The sequence below is a fragment of the Lathamus discolor genome, chromosome 3 (assembly GCF_037157495.1).
Source record: "Lathamus discolor isolate bLatDis1 chromosome 3, bLatDis1.hap1, whole genome shotgun sequence".
In the NCBI taxonomy this organism is placed as follows: Eukaryota; Metazoa; Chordata; class Aves; order Psittaciformes; family Psittacidae; genus Lathamus; species Lathamus discolor.
Window position 1 is genome coordinate 40,730,257 of NC_088886.1, and position 16,027 is coordinate 40,746,283.

Consider the following 16,027-nt stretch of genomic DNA (forward strand, 5'->3'; position numbering starts at 1 on the left):
ATCCAGAGCCATGGCAAGAGGAGGCACAGAGACAGGAGAGTGGCATGCTGGGTCTGCCTGCTGTTTTCATCCTCTCCTCGCAGTTTGAACTCTCCTTACTGGTGCATAGCAAATCTCACCTTACTGCTCTTCATGTCCTTTTCCTTCTTTGTGCACTTAATAAAGCTCTATGTTTGCTCATTTACCAGGTGTCCATTCAGCTGTAAGGAAATGTGAAGCTGTAGCCATGCCAAAAGTTTTGTTTGAAGTGTGAATAAACCATTAAGTAGTATGCAGAAAGCAGTAAAGTAGCACCCTCTGTTCCCAAACAAGCAAAAAGAGGTTTATAATTAATTTTATATTTATTTCAGTAAATAAGTCAGGCTGTATTCAGTGTGATGTATACAGTTAATCAGGCACAAAATGGTCCATATAAATGAGCAACGGAACGGCAGGCTGTAGCTTCAGCGCAAGGAACAGAAGGCAGCTAGCCCAGAAGTTCTAAAGGCAGCTCCAACAAGCATTTTGTATCTCTGTGCCATGTAACAGCACATGTTCTCCAGTGTTCTCAGACCACACTGCAGACCATATGCAACTTGTCCCAGCTGCCCTTCAGGGCCTAAGTGACATCCCTGCTGGGCCCTAGCTCTTCCTGGAGATATTTTCCATTTCTCCTGAGGATGCTGTCAGTGTCCAGGGGCCTTCACCTGTGGCACAACTTCCAGGCAGAGGATGACAATCATCACTCCATGATGTATGCTATACCAACATTTCCAGACTTTGGAGACAGTAAGTACCATGGTGCCTTCAGCCCTCCAGAGGCAGCTTCTGTTACTAGGATGTGATCACCAAGCTTTGCATTGATAGCCACGTCCTCATGTTGTTCCTTGAGACATATCCTTGCCCGACCTCACAACCCAGTCACTGTGGCAGAAAGACTGGTTTGGTTGACAAGTGCCTATCCTGCTTATAGCCTTGGACTCATGTGAGCCATAGGCAGGAGTGTTCATATTCCAGTTCTAGTCTATATTGAAAGGATGGGATACTCCTGTACAACTTGTGTTCTGAAAGGCTGTAAAAGTTTAGCAGGAGCATTAACAGAACATCGTAAGAGGTAGCTTGTGGTTCTTGTGTAAGTCAGCAGTGAGTGGGCACTGAGCTGTGTAAGGGAGATCATGAGGAGGAATGGAGAGGGAGGCTGGAGCTTCAGTGCAAGGAACAGAAGGCAGCTGGCAGTGCCCAGGGGTGCAGTTCCTGTGACCTCTGCAGAGCTCTATGAACTTTGTTCATAGAAGAATGGCTGAGGGAGGATTTCTGGTTTTCATGGCTTGGAGCTATCCAGTCAGATTTACCTGGCCTTGGGTGGCATACAGTACTGGAGTAAGACATATGCCTCTTGTTATCAGAACCACTTCCCAGATCCAAAAGCACTTCTTCCAGTACCTCCCAAGTAAGTGCCTGTTATGATCTCCTGATGTCATCTTCCTCTCTCCAACGTCTCTCTTCCTAAAATAGGATGCTCTTTTACCTTGAAGCAATCTATGTGGCCTACGTGAAAGGATGGGACAATTACACAATGAAGTGGGAAGTCTGTATTCTAACCCTGTCTGATAATTATCTAGGAACTATCAAAGAGATTTATTAACTACATTTAAACAAGACACACGAATAGACATTTCTTGACTCGCTTTTACCTACAGCGACCTATACTGAGTCATCAAAGTTGTGTCAGTGACAAGTAGTTCCAGTGGTCACTGGCCACAAGGGACACTGTGGAAACAGAGCACTCCAGAGGAGGGACAAATAGTCTTCATATTTCAGACACATAGGACATTTGGTTGCTTTCTTAGAATAGTTACTGTGTCCCCACTGTTAACAGCCTACCAGGAAGAAAACTTGCACAGTCTGGCTGTGCTGACAGTGTTCTTGGGTGTTGCCATTCCTTGTATGCATTTGGCAATTAGCCCACAGTGCACTGCATGACCCTCCTAGCTCAGGGGCTGCATGCCATCTGCCCACAAACTAGATGAAAGATATAGATGAAGGGTTAACCACTGCCTGGTGGGGGATATTAGTGTATAATGCTTCATGATTATTTTTCCATCATGAAGACTTTAGAGGCCATAAGAGCAAGTAATGGGTCCTCTAAATTCAGTTGTTGGTACAAGACACCCACAATATATGATAGTTGAATTCTCCATTTCCTTTTCTTGAACTTGGTGGTCCAAGTATCAGTAATTTGTGCTTTCCTTTCCTGCTTGATCCTTGGCAGATATTTTGTCTATGCAGCCTCCTCTGTAATTCTCCATTGGTGTACTGGGGAAAAGCTGTGTTGTGCATCAACTTCCTCAGACAAAAGATGCTCTGTGTGTGGAAAGCTGGTGTGCCTTGTAAAAGTTTCTGGCTTGTTAGTATTATTGTACACCTACAGCTATTGTTCGTGTGGGTCTCCATTTGTTCCTCCTTTTGTGTCCTGAGAAGTAAGCTGGGCTCTAGAGTTCTGATAAGTAGACAAAAACTGTCGCGGCTGTATCAAGGTAAGCAAGTAATAAGTAAATGGAACAGACAAAAAGAAAAGTGATTTTCTCTTTTCATTAACTAGGATGACTGTATTTCACTAGGGAAATAAAATTTTGAAATTCGCTGTTCAGAGTGGCTGGGTGGTTCCACGGACTGGCTGTGCTCCAGGGAGACTGCTTCCCTGATTTAGCTGTAGAAAGTTAACCAGAACGGGCAGTGTCTGCTGGCAAAGATCACTGGGGGCCTTTCCAACAAGTGTCCACTGACAGTGACAAAAGGAGAATGTAAGCCTGGAACTTCGGTCCTCTAGGGGATTCTTCAGCTGTTTGGATAGCTTGGACTGCAGATGGGGACTGTGGAAGTCACATCCAGGGCTGTCAATCTGTCTCTGAACTTATGCAGGCTTGGAATTTGCAAAACACCCCTGTAATACCCCTACAATACCCATACTCTACAAAACAAGTCTTTTCATTAAGTGGCTAAGTTCTGTTCTGTTTCTCTACAATTCCATCAGTGTTACAAGCTGGGAGTGCCAAGAAGCAAGTTCAGCTGCTCAGGCAGAACTGAGCATCTACATTGTACCTGCCTCTTGCATGCACAAACAAGGATGGGCAAAAAGGGCATGGCAGGTGCCTGGTACAAAGACTGTGCAGCCAGAAAGCTGCCTGTTGCCCTCCTGATTTCCAGAAGTGTGACATCCTTTCATATTAGAGGGACCCTCAAAATGCAAAATGCAGATGCGAATCCCAAACACACTTGAATATTCTGGTTTTGCTTATTCTTCATTCTGACCCTAAATAAATACATAAATAGTAAGTTTGAGGGAACAAAGCCCAGCACTGGGATGTCGACAGGGACCTCTGATATTCTACGTCAGGTGAGGGAGCACAACAGGGCTCTCCTGTACACACATGAGCTGGTTTCTGCAGCAAGGATGTGCCTAACATATCGCTTGTCTTCTGATGGCCACTAAGTTATGCTAGAACCACACAGCCGCTCGCTCACTCCCCAGCTTTTCCCTGCCCTGCTCCTGGAGGGATGGAGAGGATAATCGAAAGAATGAAAATCCCACAGGTTGAGATAAGAACAGTCCAGTAACTAAGGTATAATACAAAACTTCTACTACTACCACCAATAATAAAAATGATAAGGGAAATACCAAGGGGAGAGAGTACAACTGCTCACCACCAGACGACCGATACCCAGCCCGACCCGAGCAGCAATCTGGGCCTTCCAGGCAACTCCCCCCAGTTTATATACTGGGCATGATGTGCTGTGGTATGGAATACCCCTTTAGTTAGTTTGCATCAGGTGTCCTCTTCTGCTTCCTCCTGGCTTTTTCTGCCCCTCATCACTGGCAGAGCATGAGACTAGAAGTCCTTGATCAGAGTAAACACTGCTTAGCAACAACTGAAAATATTGGTGTGTTATCAGTGTTGTCTCAAGCTAAAGTCAAAACCACAGCACTGCACCAGCTACTAAGAAGGAGAAAAATGACTGTTTCAGCTGAACCCAGGACAGAAAATAATAAAATGTGTCCTAGTACGGCTGGAGACATTGGCCTTGCATAAGAAGATGGAACACAAAGACTGACATGTTAAAGAGTGGTAGGTATTGAACAACACTTAGCATCTGAGTTCTATTCTCTTCCAGGCAAATCTGTATTTCAGACAAAGGCAAGCAGGTCTTTTATCTTGTCAACCCTAAAAGCATCACAGGTTTGACACGAGCTGATACTTTTAAACCATCACGTGTGACATAAACATAAATGACATGCCTAGTCTGGAATGCTGCTGCAGCTACCAGTTTATCACATGCAGCAATGTATTTGTTGTGTGCAGGAATTCATTAATAGGACAGTGAATTCTGTCTCCAATTAATATGTTACTGTATCTCAAACAGAGGATGGCTAACCTGTTTTTTGGTGTCTCCTTCAGCTGCAAGGAGTGCACAGAGCATCTAGACTTCACTTTCCAATGGATTTTGCTGCAACTGGGAACTCATGCTGACTTTGGAGACACTTCTATGAGCAAGTGTAAATAACTTTGTGGCTTTCTGGCAGGTATTTACCATTAGGTAAAATGCAGTAGATAGGAACGTATTAACTCCATTTGCTTATGTCAGACTTCTCTAAAATGAGGAAAACTCGTTTTATTCAAGCTGAAACATTTTTGGTTTAGTTGTTTGGGGTTTTGGTGGTTTCCTTTTTTAATTTTCTTTATAGAAAAATAGGGTGTGGTTTTTTGGGGTTGGCTCCCTGCCTTTTAATTTAGGCCTTTGCCCCTTTGGGGTAGTAACCCCTTCAATGTCAGCTTCTTTTGGCACTGGTAAACCAGGAACTGATGCCAGGAGGCAGCCCAGCCACGTAGCATCCACTCTAGTAGAGCAAGCTCACACCACAAGGGACAGCATGTCCTTCTAGGCCCACAGGGTGAGATCACAGTTTGCAATTATCATTTGTTTTCATTTTTTAAAATGGATATCCCAAACAAATACCTCCCTCAAAAAAAGAATTACTTATTTTGTTCTGTAAGTCAATAGATTTTTCACCCAGAAAATGCAAGATACCTCATGTTTTAAACTGAAGACAAACAGGTTGCCTTGTAGCAGTGAGGTAGCAATAGGGCTCTGCATTGTTCACATCATGGGAAAAGTATAATGGTGCTGGGAGTGGATGATTCTGGAAGGCTCTAGTTATTTGCAACTTATTCTATCTCCAGAAAACTAAGTATTGCCAGAAGGGGAAATAAAAAACAGAAAATGCCAGACACCAGGTAGCAGTATCTGAAATCCTTGCAAGCTATAGGAATCCCAGAACATGCCTATGTTCAGCAGCCTCTATCAGGATTAAGTTCTACTTGTTTTCTCGGAGCAGACCTGTGCCCAGGAGTGCTGGTATCTCAATTAGCTACTTTCACCTGGAGGATGCATGATACAGTTCAAGAGAGGGATGCAGGAATGGGTGTTCCATACTCATGCCAGTATTCAGCAAGCTGTTCCATTTACAGTTGGCAGCTATTCATACATGGGCAAGGGGGTGGGAAAAACACTATGTTACTGCAGCCTGCTTTTCTGCTTCCAGTTAAGTGAAAAATAAACCAAAGCTTGTTAGTCTTAGACTCATTGATAGTCTTCTCTTTTCTTATGTCTCTGAGATAGTCTTATGGCCAACTGCATCTGTCCTGGGCATGTGCTCTCTGCGATTTTCTTCAGAGGGAACCCTCATTGCTGTCAAATGTTGGATTGCTATGGCCTCCCATATTTCCCTCTACTGATATTGCCACAGTATCTCAGAAGAGTGTTTCATTCAGAGGTGGCCAGCCTGAGTCGTGCTCTAACAGTTGTTGCAGCCTCTTGTAATGGCTCTTTTTGTCATACTGGAAGGTCTTTTTCAGAAGCAGCCATAACAGTCTGTTCTCAACGACAGCTTCCTGTAAAAGCAAGAGCAAAAGGAAGATTCTGGAGAACCTGCACAGCAGTTTTCTCTCTTTATTCAGATGGCACACACAGGGCACGTAGTGGAGAGCCAGATCTTTCATGCAGACCTGCTCATCTACGTTCCTTAAATAGCCTTTTACTGACTACTTCTCATACCAGCTCCACCAGAGTTCTCTACAGGAAAACTGGGCCCAGCTCATCCTGACATTCTTCAGCATCTGAGTAGAAAACACCAAAGACTGACCATATTTCTCTAGCTTGGGGCACGGCCTGATTCCCTTATATCTGAGAATTCAAATGTATGGCTTTGAGGAAAGAGATTAAGGGCAAGGTAATTGCGATGGCTCCTGTTTTACTAGATATTCCCAAACTGGGCTGAAGAGGAGGGAGAAAGAGTGAGACCTGAAACTTTCATCTTCCAATTAGTGCTGACAGATACATTCAATGAAACATGCTCACCTCAACAAGGAAGGACACAGCAAATATGACTGCAAACATTATCACCATGGAGATTCACCACATGGCAGGGGTGCAAATGAGCTGAGAAAAAAAGCAGAATCTGGTGCATATTAGACACTGGTCGGAGCTTGTGTTGCAGTGAATCATAAAATCATTTAGGCTGGAAAAGACCTAAAGACTTAAAGACCTAAAGACTTAAGATCATTAAGTCCAACTTTAAACCTAACACTGCCAAGTCCACCAATAAACCATGTCCCTAAGTGCCACATCTACATGTCTTTTAAATACCTCCAGGGATGATGACTCAACCACTTCTTTGGCAGCCTGTTCCAATGCTTGACAACCCTTTCGGTGAATAGTTTTTTCCTAATATCCAATCTAAACCTCCCCAATCGGAACTTGAGGCTGTTTTCTCTCGTCCTATCACTTGTTGCCTAGGTAAAGAGATCAACACCTACCTTGCTACAACCTCCTTTCAGATAGTTGTAGAGAGCCTCCTCTTCCCCAGATTAAACAGCCCAAGTCCCCTCTGCTGCTCCTTGTAGGACTTGTTCTCTAGATCCTTCACCAGCATTGTGTCATCAAAAGCCATAAACCCACATTGGCTGTACACTGCTGATGAGCCAATATTGCTATTTGTCTTGAGGAATTATTGATAAAGATGTTTCTAAGCATCTGATGAAGCGAAGAAAACCATAATCCGGAAATGCAACAGGAAATCTAAATGCTTCCTATATATTTCTAATATAGAAATAGTTCAAAGTATGTGTATTTCAGCTCCAAATGCAGCTCCAGGTTTCCACAGCTGGCAGCACTGGTGTTCTAGCTGTAGCTCAACTTATTCTGGAGAGGCAGCTCAAATCCAAAATTTGGATCAGCAGCTTCTTCTCCAGGGCTAGGCTATTGCAAAGGTTCTTATTGCCAAGACCTCCTTCCTCTTCTCAGCAAATCCAGAGTACTCCCTCCAGGTAGACTGGGAGTTTTGCAGTTCTCCCCAACGGCATTTTACCCCCTCACAGGAAAAGCGCTGGCAATGTCTTGTGACACTACAATCAACAACAGGACTAAGACCTGTTTTAAAGTGCCATCTTGTGGCAGATTCTTCAAGTGGGTCTGCATTGTAGGCCACTGCTCTAAAAACAGTTACATGGTCAAGCAGCATTTTTCATCTCAGCAAGCCATGGTGCTGAGAATGTAGGCCTCATCTCCATGGCTGTGGCTTAAATTAGGGTTAGGTTTAGTATTAGTGTTCAGAGATCAACAAAGCCTACAACTCCAGGGACAATGGGGCTGTAGAATGTATGCCAAGGAGAGCTTGGCACAGAACCGACATTATATCTTCCACAAATGTCCCAAATGGCTCAGGCATTCACGTGTGGACAGAGGTCTGATCTCCATGGTGATGGCTAATATTAGGGTTAGGCTTAGGGTTAGCATTCAGAGATCCACAAAGACTACAGCAACACGGACACTGGGGCTGTAAAAGTCATGCAAAGGGGAGCTTGGCACAGCAACAAAATTACTTCATCCACAACTTGCCCAACTGGCCCAGCCATGGTACTGGGGATGTAGGCTCATCTATGTGATGGCGTCTTCAATTAGGCATAAATTAGGGGTAGCGTTCAGAAATGCATAAAGACTATTGTACGAGGGACACTGGGGCTGGGAAAAGCATGCCAAGGGGAGCTTGGGAAAGCAACAACATTACTCCTTCCACAACTTTATCATTAGGGTCAGCCATAGGGGTGGGGAAGTAGGCCTCATCTCTATGGTGGCAGATTAAATTAGGGTTAGGCTTAAAGTTCAGAGTTGCACAAAGAGAACTGCTCCAGGGACACTATGGCTGTAAAAATGCATGCTAAGGGGAGCATGGCACAGCAACAACATTACTCCTTCCACATCTTCACTCATCTGGCCCAGACATGGTGCTGGGGATGAAAGACTGATCTCTCATCTCTCATGGTGTCATCTTAAATTAGGGTTAGGTTTAGGGTTAGCTTTCAGAGATACACAAAGACTAAAGCTCCAGGGACACTGGAGCTGTAAAAGGCATGCCAAGGGGAGCTTGACACAGCAACAACATTACTACTTCCACAGCTTTCTCAACTGGCCCAGCTGTTGTGCTGGGGATGTAGGCCTCATCTCTACAGTGCTGGATTAAATTAGGGTTAGGTTTAGGGTTAGTGTTCAAAGATCCACAAAGGCTACAACTCCAGGACACTGGGGCTGTAAAGAGGAATGCCCAGGGGACCTCGGCAAAGCAACAATGTTACCCCTTCCACAACTTTCCCAACTGACAAGCCATGGTGCTGGGGAAGAAGGCCTCAGCTCAATGGTGCCAGGTTAAATTAGGGTTAGGGTTAGCATTCAGAGATCCATAAATACTACAACTCCAGGTATACTCGGGCTGTAAAAGTAATGCCAAGGAGAGCTTGGCAAGGCACAAATATTACTCCTTCCACTCCTTTTTCATTTCGTCCCTCCAAGGTGCTGGGTTTTAGGCCTCATCTGTAGGGTGGCACATAAAAATAGGTTTAAGCTTAGCGTTCAGAGATCCACAAGGCTTGCAGCTCCAGGGACTCTGGGGCTGTAAAAAAAAATACCAAGCAGAGCATGGCACAGAAAGAACATTACTAATTCCAAGAGTTTCCCAACTGGCTCAGCCTTGGTGCTGGTTATGTCATCTCTATAGTGGTGGGTTAAATTAGGGTTAGGGTTACCTTTCAGAGATTCACAAAGACTTCAGCTCCAGGGACAATGGGGCTTTAAGAGGCATGTCAAGGGGAGCTTGGCACAGCACCAATAATACTCCTTCCACACCTTTCTTGTTTGGGCAAGCCATGGTGCTGGGGATGTAGGCCTCATCTCTAGGGTGGTGGCTCAAATTAGGGTTATCTTAGGGTTAGTGTTCAAAGATCCACAAAGCGTAATGCTCCAGGGACTATGGGGCAGGGAAAAAAAACCAATGGGAGGTTGGCACAGCAACAACATTACTCCTTCAACAAGTTTCCAAACTGACCCACCCATGGTGCTGGGGATCTGTCTCTCATATCTAGCATGGTGGCTTAAATTAGGGTTAGGGTTAGCATTCAGAGATGCATGAAGACTACAGCTCCAGGGACCCTGGCACTGTAAAAGGCATGCCAAGGGGAGCTCGGCACAGCACCAATATTACTCTTTCAACAACTTTTCCAACTGGCCCAGCCATGGTGCTGGGAATGTAGGCCTAATCTCTATGGCGCAGGTTTAAATTGGGGTTGGGGTTAGGGTTAGCGTTCAGAGATCCACAAAGACTGCAGGTCCACGGACACCTCAGCTGTAAAAGGCATGCCAAGGTGACGTAGGAAAAGAAATTACATTACTCCTTCCAAAAAGGTTCCGAACTGGCCCACACATGGAGCTGGGAATGAAAGCCTTATCTCTAAGGTGCCAGGATAAATCAGGGTTAGGCTTAGGGTTAGCATTCAGAGATCCACAAAGATGACAGCTCCAGGGACATTGAGCTATAAAAGTCATGGCAATGTGAGCTTGGCACAGAGACATTACATCTTGCATCGGCTTTTCATTTGGGCCAGCCAAAGTGCTGGGTAGTAGGCCTCATCTCTAGGGTGGCAGTGTAAATTAGGGTGAGTGTTCACACTCAGAGATCCACCCAGACTGCAGCTCCAGGGACAGTGGGGCTGTAAAAGGCATGCCAAGGGCAGATTGGCACAGCATGATCATTACTCCTTCAACAACTTTCCGTACGGGCCCAGCCTTGGTGCTGGGGACGTAGGCTTCATCTGTAGGGTGGTGGCTTAAATTAGTGTTAGGGTTAATGTTCAGATATCCACAAAGTGCTCCAGGGGCACTAGGGCTTTCATAGGCATGCCAAGGGGAACATGGCACAATAACATTACTCCTTCCACACATTTTTCATTCGAGCCAGATTAGGTGCTAGAGATGTAGTCTTCATCTCTATGGTTGTGGATTAAATTAGGGTTAGGCTTAGGGGGAGAGTTCAGAGATCGACAAAGACTGCAGCTCCAGGGACACTGAGGCTGTAAAAGGCATGCCAAGTGGAGGTTCACACAGCAGTAATACTACTCCTTCCACACCTTTCTCTTTGAGCCAGCCACGGTGCTAGGGACGTAGGCCTCATCTCTATGTTGCTGTTAAATTAGGGTTAGCCTTAGGGTTAACTTTCGAAGATCCACAAACACTACAGCTCCAAGGACACTGGGTTTGTAAAAGGCATGCCAAGGGGAGCTTGGCACAGCAACATTGCTCCTTCCACAACTTTCCCAACTATCCCAGCCATTGTGCTGGGCATATAGGACTCATCTGTATTGTGCCAACTTAAATAACGATAGCCTTAGGGTTTTTGTTCAGAGATCCATAAAGATGATAGCTGCAGCGACAGTGGGGCTGTAAAAGGCATGCCAAGGGGAGCTTGGCATACCAATAACATTACTTCTTCCACCACTTTACCAACTGGCCCAACCATTGTGCTGGGGATGTAGGCCTTATGTCTAAGGTGGTGTCTTAAATTAGGGTTAGGTTTAGGGTTAGTGTTCAGAAATCCACAAAGACTAAGGCTCCAAGGATACAGGTGCTTCAAAAGAAATGCTGAAAAGAGCTTGGCACAGCAACAACATCACTCCTTCCACAAGTTTCCCAACAGGCACAGCCACAGTGCTGCTGATACATACTTAATCTCCAGGGTGCCGACTAAAATTAGGTCATAGGGTTAGCGTTAGCGTTTAGACATCCACAAAGATTACAGCTCCAGGGAACTGTGGCAGTAAAAGGTATGCCAAGGGAAGCTTGGTGCAGCACTGACTTTACTCCTTCCACACCTTTTTCATTTGGGCCAGCAATGGTGCTGGGCTTGTAGGTCTCATCTGTTGGGTGAGGGCTTAAATCAGGCTTGGGCTTAGGCTTAATGTTCAGAGATCTACAAAGACTGTAGCTGTAGGGACACTGTGGCTGTAAAAGACGTGACAATGGTAGTTTGCCACAGCACCAAGTAGGCATCATCTCTAGCATGCTGGCTTAAGTTAGGGTTAGCATTCAGAGATCCAAAAAGACAAAGTGTCCAGGGACACTTGGGCTGTAAAAGGCATGCCAAGAGGACCATGGCACAGCACCAATACTAGTCATTTCACAACTTTCCTATCTGGGGCAGCCATGGTGCAAGGGATGTAGGCTTCAACTCTATGTTACCGTGTAAATAAGTGTTAGGGTTAGCTTTCAGAGATCCAAAAAGACTATAGCTCCAGGGACACTGGTGCTGTAAAAGGCATGCCAAGAGGAGCGTGGCACAGCAGCAATATTACTCCTTCCACACCTTTCTCATTTCAGCCAGGAATCTTGCTGGGGATGTAGGCATCATGTCTAAGGTGCCATCTTAAATTAGGGTTAGGTTTAGGGTTAGCATTCAGAGATCTAAAAAGACTATAGCTCCACGGACACTGGTAAAAAACATGGAATAGGAGCGTGGCAGAATACCAATACTACTCATTTCATACTTTTCTCATTTGCCCAGCCATGGTGCAAGGGATGTAGGACTCATCTCTAGGGAGCCAACTAAAATTTCGGTTAGGGTTAGGATTAGCATTCAGGGATCCAAAAAGACTATAGCTCCAGGGACACCGGAGCTGTAAAAGGCATCCCAAGAGGAGAGTGGCAAAGCACCAATATTACTCCTTACACACTGTTCTTATTTTGGGCCAGCCATGGTGCAAAGGATGTAGGTGTCACCTCTATGTTGCTGATGTAAATTAGAGTTAGGGTTAGCATTCAGAGATATGAAAAGACTATAGCTCCAGGGACACAGGGGCTGTAAAAGGCATCCCAAGAAGAGCAAGGCAAAGCACCAATATTACTTCTTGCGAACATATCTTATTTGGGCCAGCCATGGTGTGAGTGATGTAGGCCTCATCTCTATGTTGGCGATGTAAATTAGAGTTAGGGTTAGCATTCAGAGATGTGAAAAGACTATAGCTCCAGGGACACTTGAGCTGTAAAAGGCATGCCAAGAGGAGTGTGGCACAGCACCAATAATACTCCTTCCACAACTTTTTTATTTGGGCCAGCCATGGTGCCAGTGACATAGGCCTCACCTCTAGGGAGCTGCCTAAAATTAGGTTTAGAGTTAGCATTCAGAGATCTAAAACAACTATAGTTCCAGGGGCACTAGTGTTGTAAAAAGCATGCCAAGAGGAATGTGGCACAGCAACAGTATTGCTCCTTCCACACCTTTCTCATTTGGGCAAACCTTGGTGCTGGTGATGTAGGCCTCACATCTAGGGAGCTGGCTAAATTTAGGGTTAGGATTAGAGTTAGCATTCAGACATCTAAAAAAGACTACAGCTCCAAGGACACTGGTGCTGTAAAAGCCATCCCAAGAGGAGCGTGGCAAATCACCAATATTACTCCTGCCGAACCTTTCTTATTTGGGCCAGCCATGGTGCAAGGGATGTAGGCCTCATCTCTATGTTGCCGATGTAAATTAGAATTAGGGTTAGCGTTCAGAGATCCAAAAAAACTATAGCTCTACGGAACCCTGGGCTGTAAAGTCATGCCAAGAGGAGCGTGGCAAAGCACCAATATTACTCCTTCCACAACTTTCTTACTTGGGCCAGACACTGCGCCGGTGATGTAGGCCTCATCTCTAGTTAGCCGACTAAATTTAGGGTTAGTGTTAGGGTTAGCATTCAGAGATCCAAAAAGCCTGTAGCTGCAGGGACACTGGGACTGTAAAAGGCATGCCAAGAGGAGCATGGCAAAGCACCAGTATTACTCCTTACAAATCTTTCTTATCTGGGGCAGCCATGGTACATGGGATGTAGGACTTTTATCAGGGTTAGGGTTCGGATTAGCATTTGGAGATCTGAAAACATTATAGCACCAGGGACACTGGGGCTGCATAAGGCATGCCAAGAGGAGCGTGGCACAGCACCAGTATAACTCCTTACACACATTTCTCATTTGGGCCAGCCTTGGTGCAAGTTATGTAGGACTCTATCTTGTTGATTTAAATTAGGTTTAGGTTTAGCGTTCAGAGATCCAAAAAGACTATACCTCCAGGGACACCAGGGCTTTAAAAGGCATGCCAAGAAGAGCGTGGCACAGCACCAATATTACTCCTTTCACAGCTTTCTCATTTGGGCCAGCCACGGTGTTGGGGATGTAGGACTCATCTCTATGGTGCTGGGTTAGGGTTAGGGTTAGCATTCAGAAATCCTAAAAGACTACAGCTCCAAGGACACTAGGGCTTTCAGAGGCACGCCATGGACAGCTTGGAACAGAACCACTATTATTCCTTACACACCTTTCTTACTTGGGCCAGCCATGGTGCTGGGGATGTAGGCCTCATTTCTAGGCTGGTGGCTTAAATTAGGCTTAGGGTTAGCATTCAGAGATCCAAAAATACTATGTCTCCAGGGACACTGGGGCTGTAAAAGGCATGCCAAAAGGAGTGTGGGGCAGCACCAGTATTACTCCTTTCACATCTTTCTTATTTGGGCTAGCTGTGGTGCAAGTGTGCAGGTCTCACCTCTACAGTGGCAGCTTCAATTAGGGTTAGGCATAGGGTTAGCTTTTAGGGATCCACAAGGACTGTAGCTCCATGGACACTGGGGCTGTAAAAGGCATGCCAATAGGAGCGTGGCACAGCACCAATTTTACTCCTTACAAACTTTTCTCATTTTGGCCAGCTGTGGTCCTAAGGAAGTAGGACTGAACTCTATTTTGCCAGTGTAAAGTAGGGTTAGTGTTAGGGTTAGCATTTAGATATCGAAAAAGAGTACAGATCCATGGACTCTGGGGCTGTAAAAGGCATGCCAAAGGGAGCTTGGCACAGCACCAGCGTTACTCCTTCCATAACTTTCCCTACTGGCTCAGCTATGGTGCTGGGGATGTATGCCTCATATCTATTGTGGTGGCTTATATTAGGGTTAGTGTTAAGTGTTAGCATTCAGAGGCTCACAAGGACTATAGCTCCAGGGACACTGCGGCTTTAAATGACATGCCAACGGGTGTTTGGCACAGCAACATTACTCCTTCCATAACTTTCCCAACTGGACAAACCAAGGTGGTGTGGATTTAGGCCTCATCTCTGTAGTGGCGGGTTAAATTAGGTTTAGGGTTATCGTTCAGACATCCACAAACACTACAGCTCCAGGGACACTATGGCTGTAAAAGGCATGCAAAGAGAAGCATTGCACAGCACCAGCGTTACTTCTTCCACACCTTTGTCATTTGGGCTAGCCATCATGCTCTTCATAGGCTTAGTCTGGCTCTTAATGGCAATTTCTGCTCCTACAGAGTACCTTTATTAGGGAGTTTTACAATTGAAATTAAAAACAGATGAAAGGTGTAAAACTTTCATCATTTACATATTTTGGGAACCTGTCATAATATTCTAGCAAAATATGATAATCTGAAAGCATTAAAGACAGTCTCTAAACTAACTGATAAGTAGAAGGATGGTGTGAAATCATTCATTCATGTTTAGTGGGGCCACTAAATTCCACAGACTTACAACACAAACATTGTTCTTTATCTTAGACCTAAGTTAGGCTAAAGTACTTTAACCGTATGTTTTCCAGGCACTAGCTTTTCTTATAGCAAGCCCCCCCCCCCCCCTTTTCTTTTATCTTTACAAATTCTTTTGCTATGTGACTCCATTTTGCTCGAGTTCTGGCCTTTTTCAACTTGTTGTCTAATCTTGTGTCTTTAGCGAGCTTTGCGAACTCATACAGTTATACCCACATAGCAACACCTATGATTTGCGAAAGCCAATACATTTATGTGCTTATCACAAAGACAACACACGACCCCGGTCTGAACAAACCACAACACTCCAGCTCCTCCACTCGTTCTGATCAGGCAATCCCCCCGCGGTGCCGCTTCAAAACCCTCCCTCACCGCCGCCGCATCCGGAACCTTTGCGCCGGGAGGAGCGATTTCCAGCCGGAGCGTCCGCCAAGGACCCCGGTGCCCGGAAGCGGCGGCAGTTCTGTCAGCCTGCAGCCGCGGCGGCTTCACCTGCCCTTGCCCGCGGCAGCCCGGCGCCTCAGGCGCGGCGGCTGGGTCCCGGTAGGCGGCCGCGGGGCGTCCGGCTCCTCCTGGCCCCTCCGGCCGTTAGGATGTGGCGGACGCGGGCGGCAGCGGCTTGGTGAGCGAGACGGGCCGTAGTAGGGCTCAGGGCGCGGCGGGCCTGCCTGGTCCCTGGGGCGTAGCGGTCACGCCAGAGCCATGACCCTCTCCCGACTGCAGGGCCTCTGCCCCAGGTGCTTTTTCTGTTGTGACACCTGTCCCGATTAAGCGGGCACTAGGCACCCATGAGAACGGGGCTGCCCGCGGGGAAGGCCGGAGCCGCACAGCGGGTCGGGGTGCGAGGTGGTGGTGGTGGTGGTGGTGGTGGTGGTGGTGGTGGTGGTGGTGGTGGTGGTGGTGGTGGTGGTGGTGGGGTGTGTGTGTGTTTGTCGCAGGGGTGAGCCTGAGGCCTGCTGTCCCCGGGCGGGGAAATTCCTCATCCTTCAGCTCCAGGGGAACCGGGGGGTGCGATGTGGAAGGGAGCTGCGTGTCCTACATTCCTGCCCTGGGGAGCTCGGGTCACCCCCAGGTCCAGATGTTGGTCCTC

General features: G+C 46.3%; 1 protein-coding gene across 8 annotated transcripts in view; it reads left to right on the forward strand.

Moving 5' to 3' along the window:
* Positions 1–15,365: 15,365 nt before the first annotated feature.
* Positions 15,366–16,027, forward strand: part of OPA1 (OPA1 mitochondrial dynamin like GTPase) — a 54,106-nt gene continuing 53,444 nt past the window's right edge. For 4 of the 8 annotated variants that reach the window (XM_065674827.1, XM_065674831.1, XM_065674829.1 and 1 more), the window contains exon 1: positions 15,366–15,559. In XM_065674827.1, coding sequence (XP_065530899.1) covers positions 15,531–15,559 — 29 coding nt within the window. In that variant the 5' untranslated portion in view covers positions 15,366–15,530. The other 4 variants (XM_065674825.1, XM_065674830.1, XM_065674828.1 and 1 more) reach the window with 1 other exon arrangement.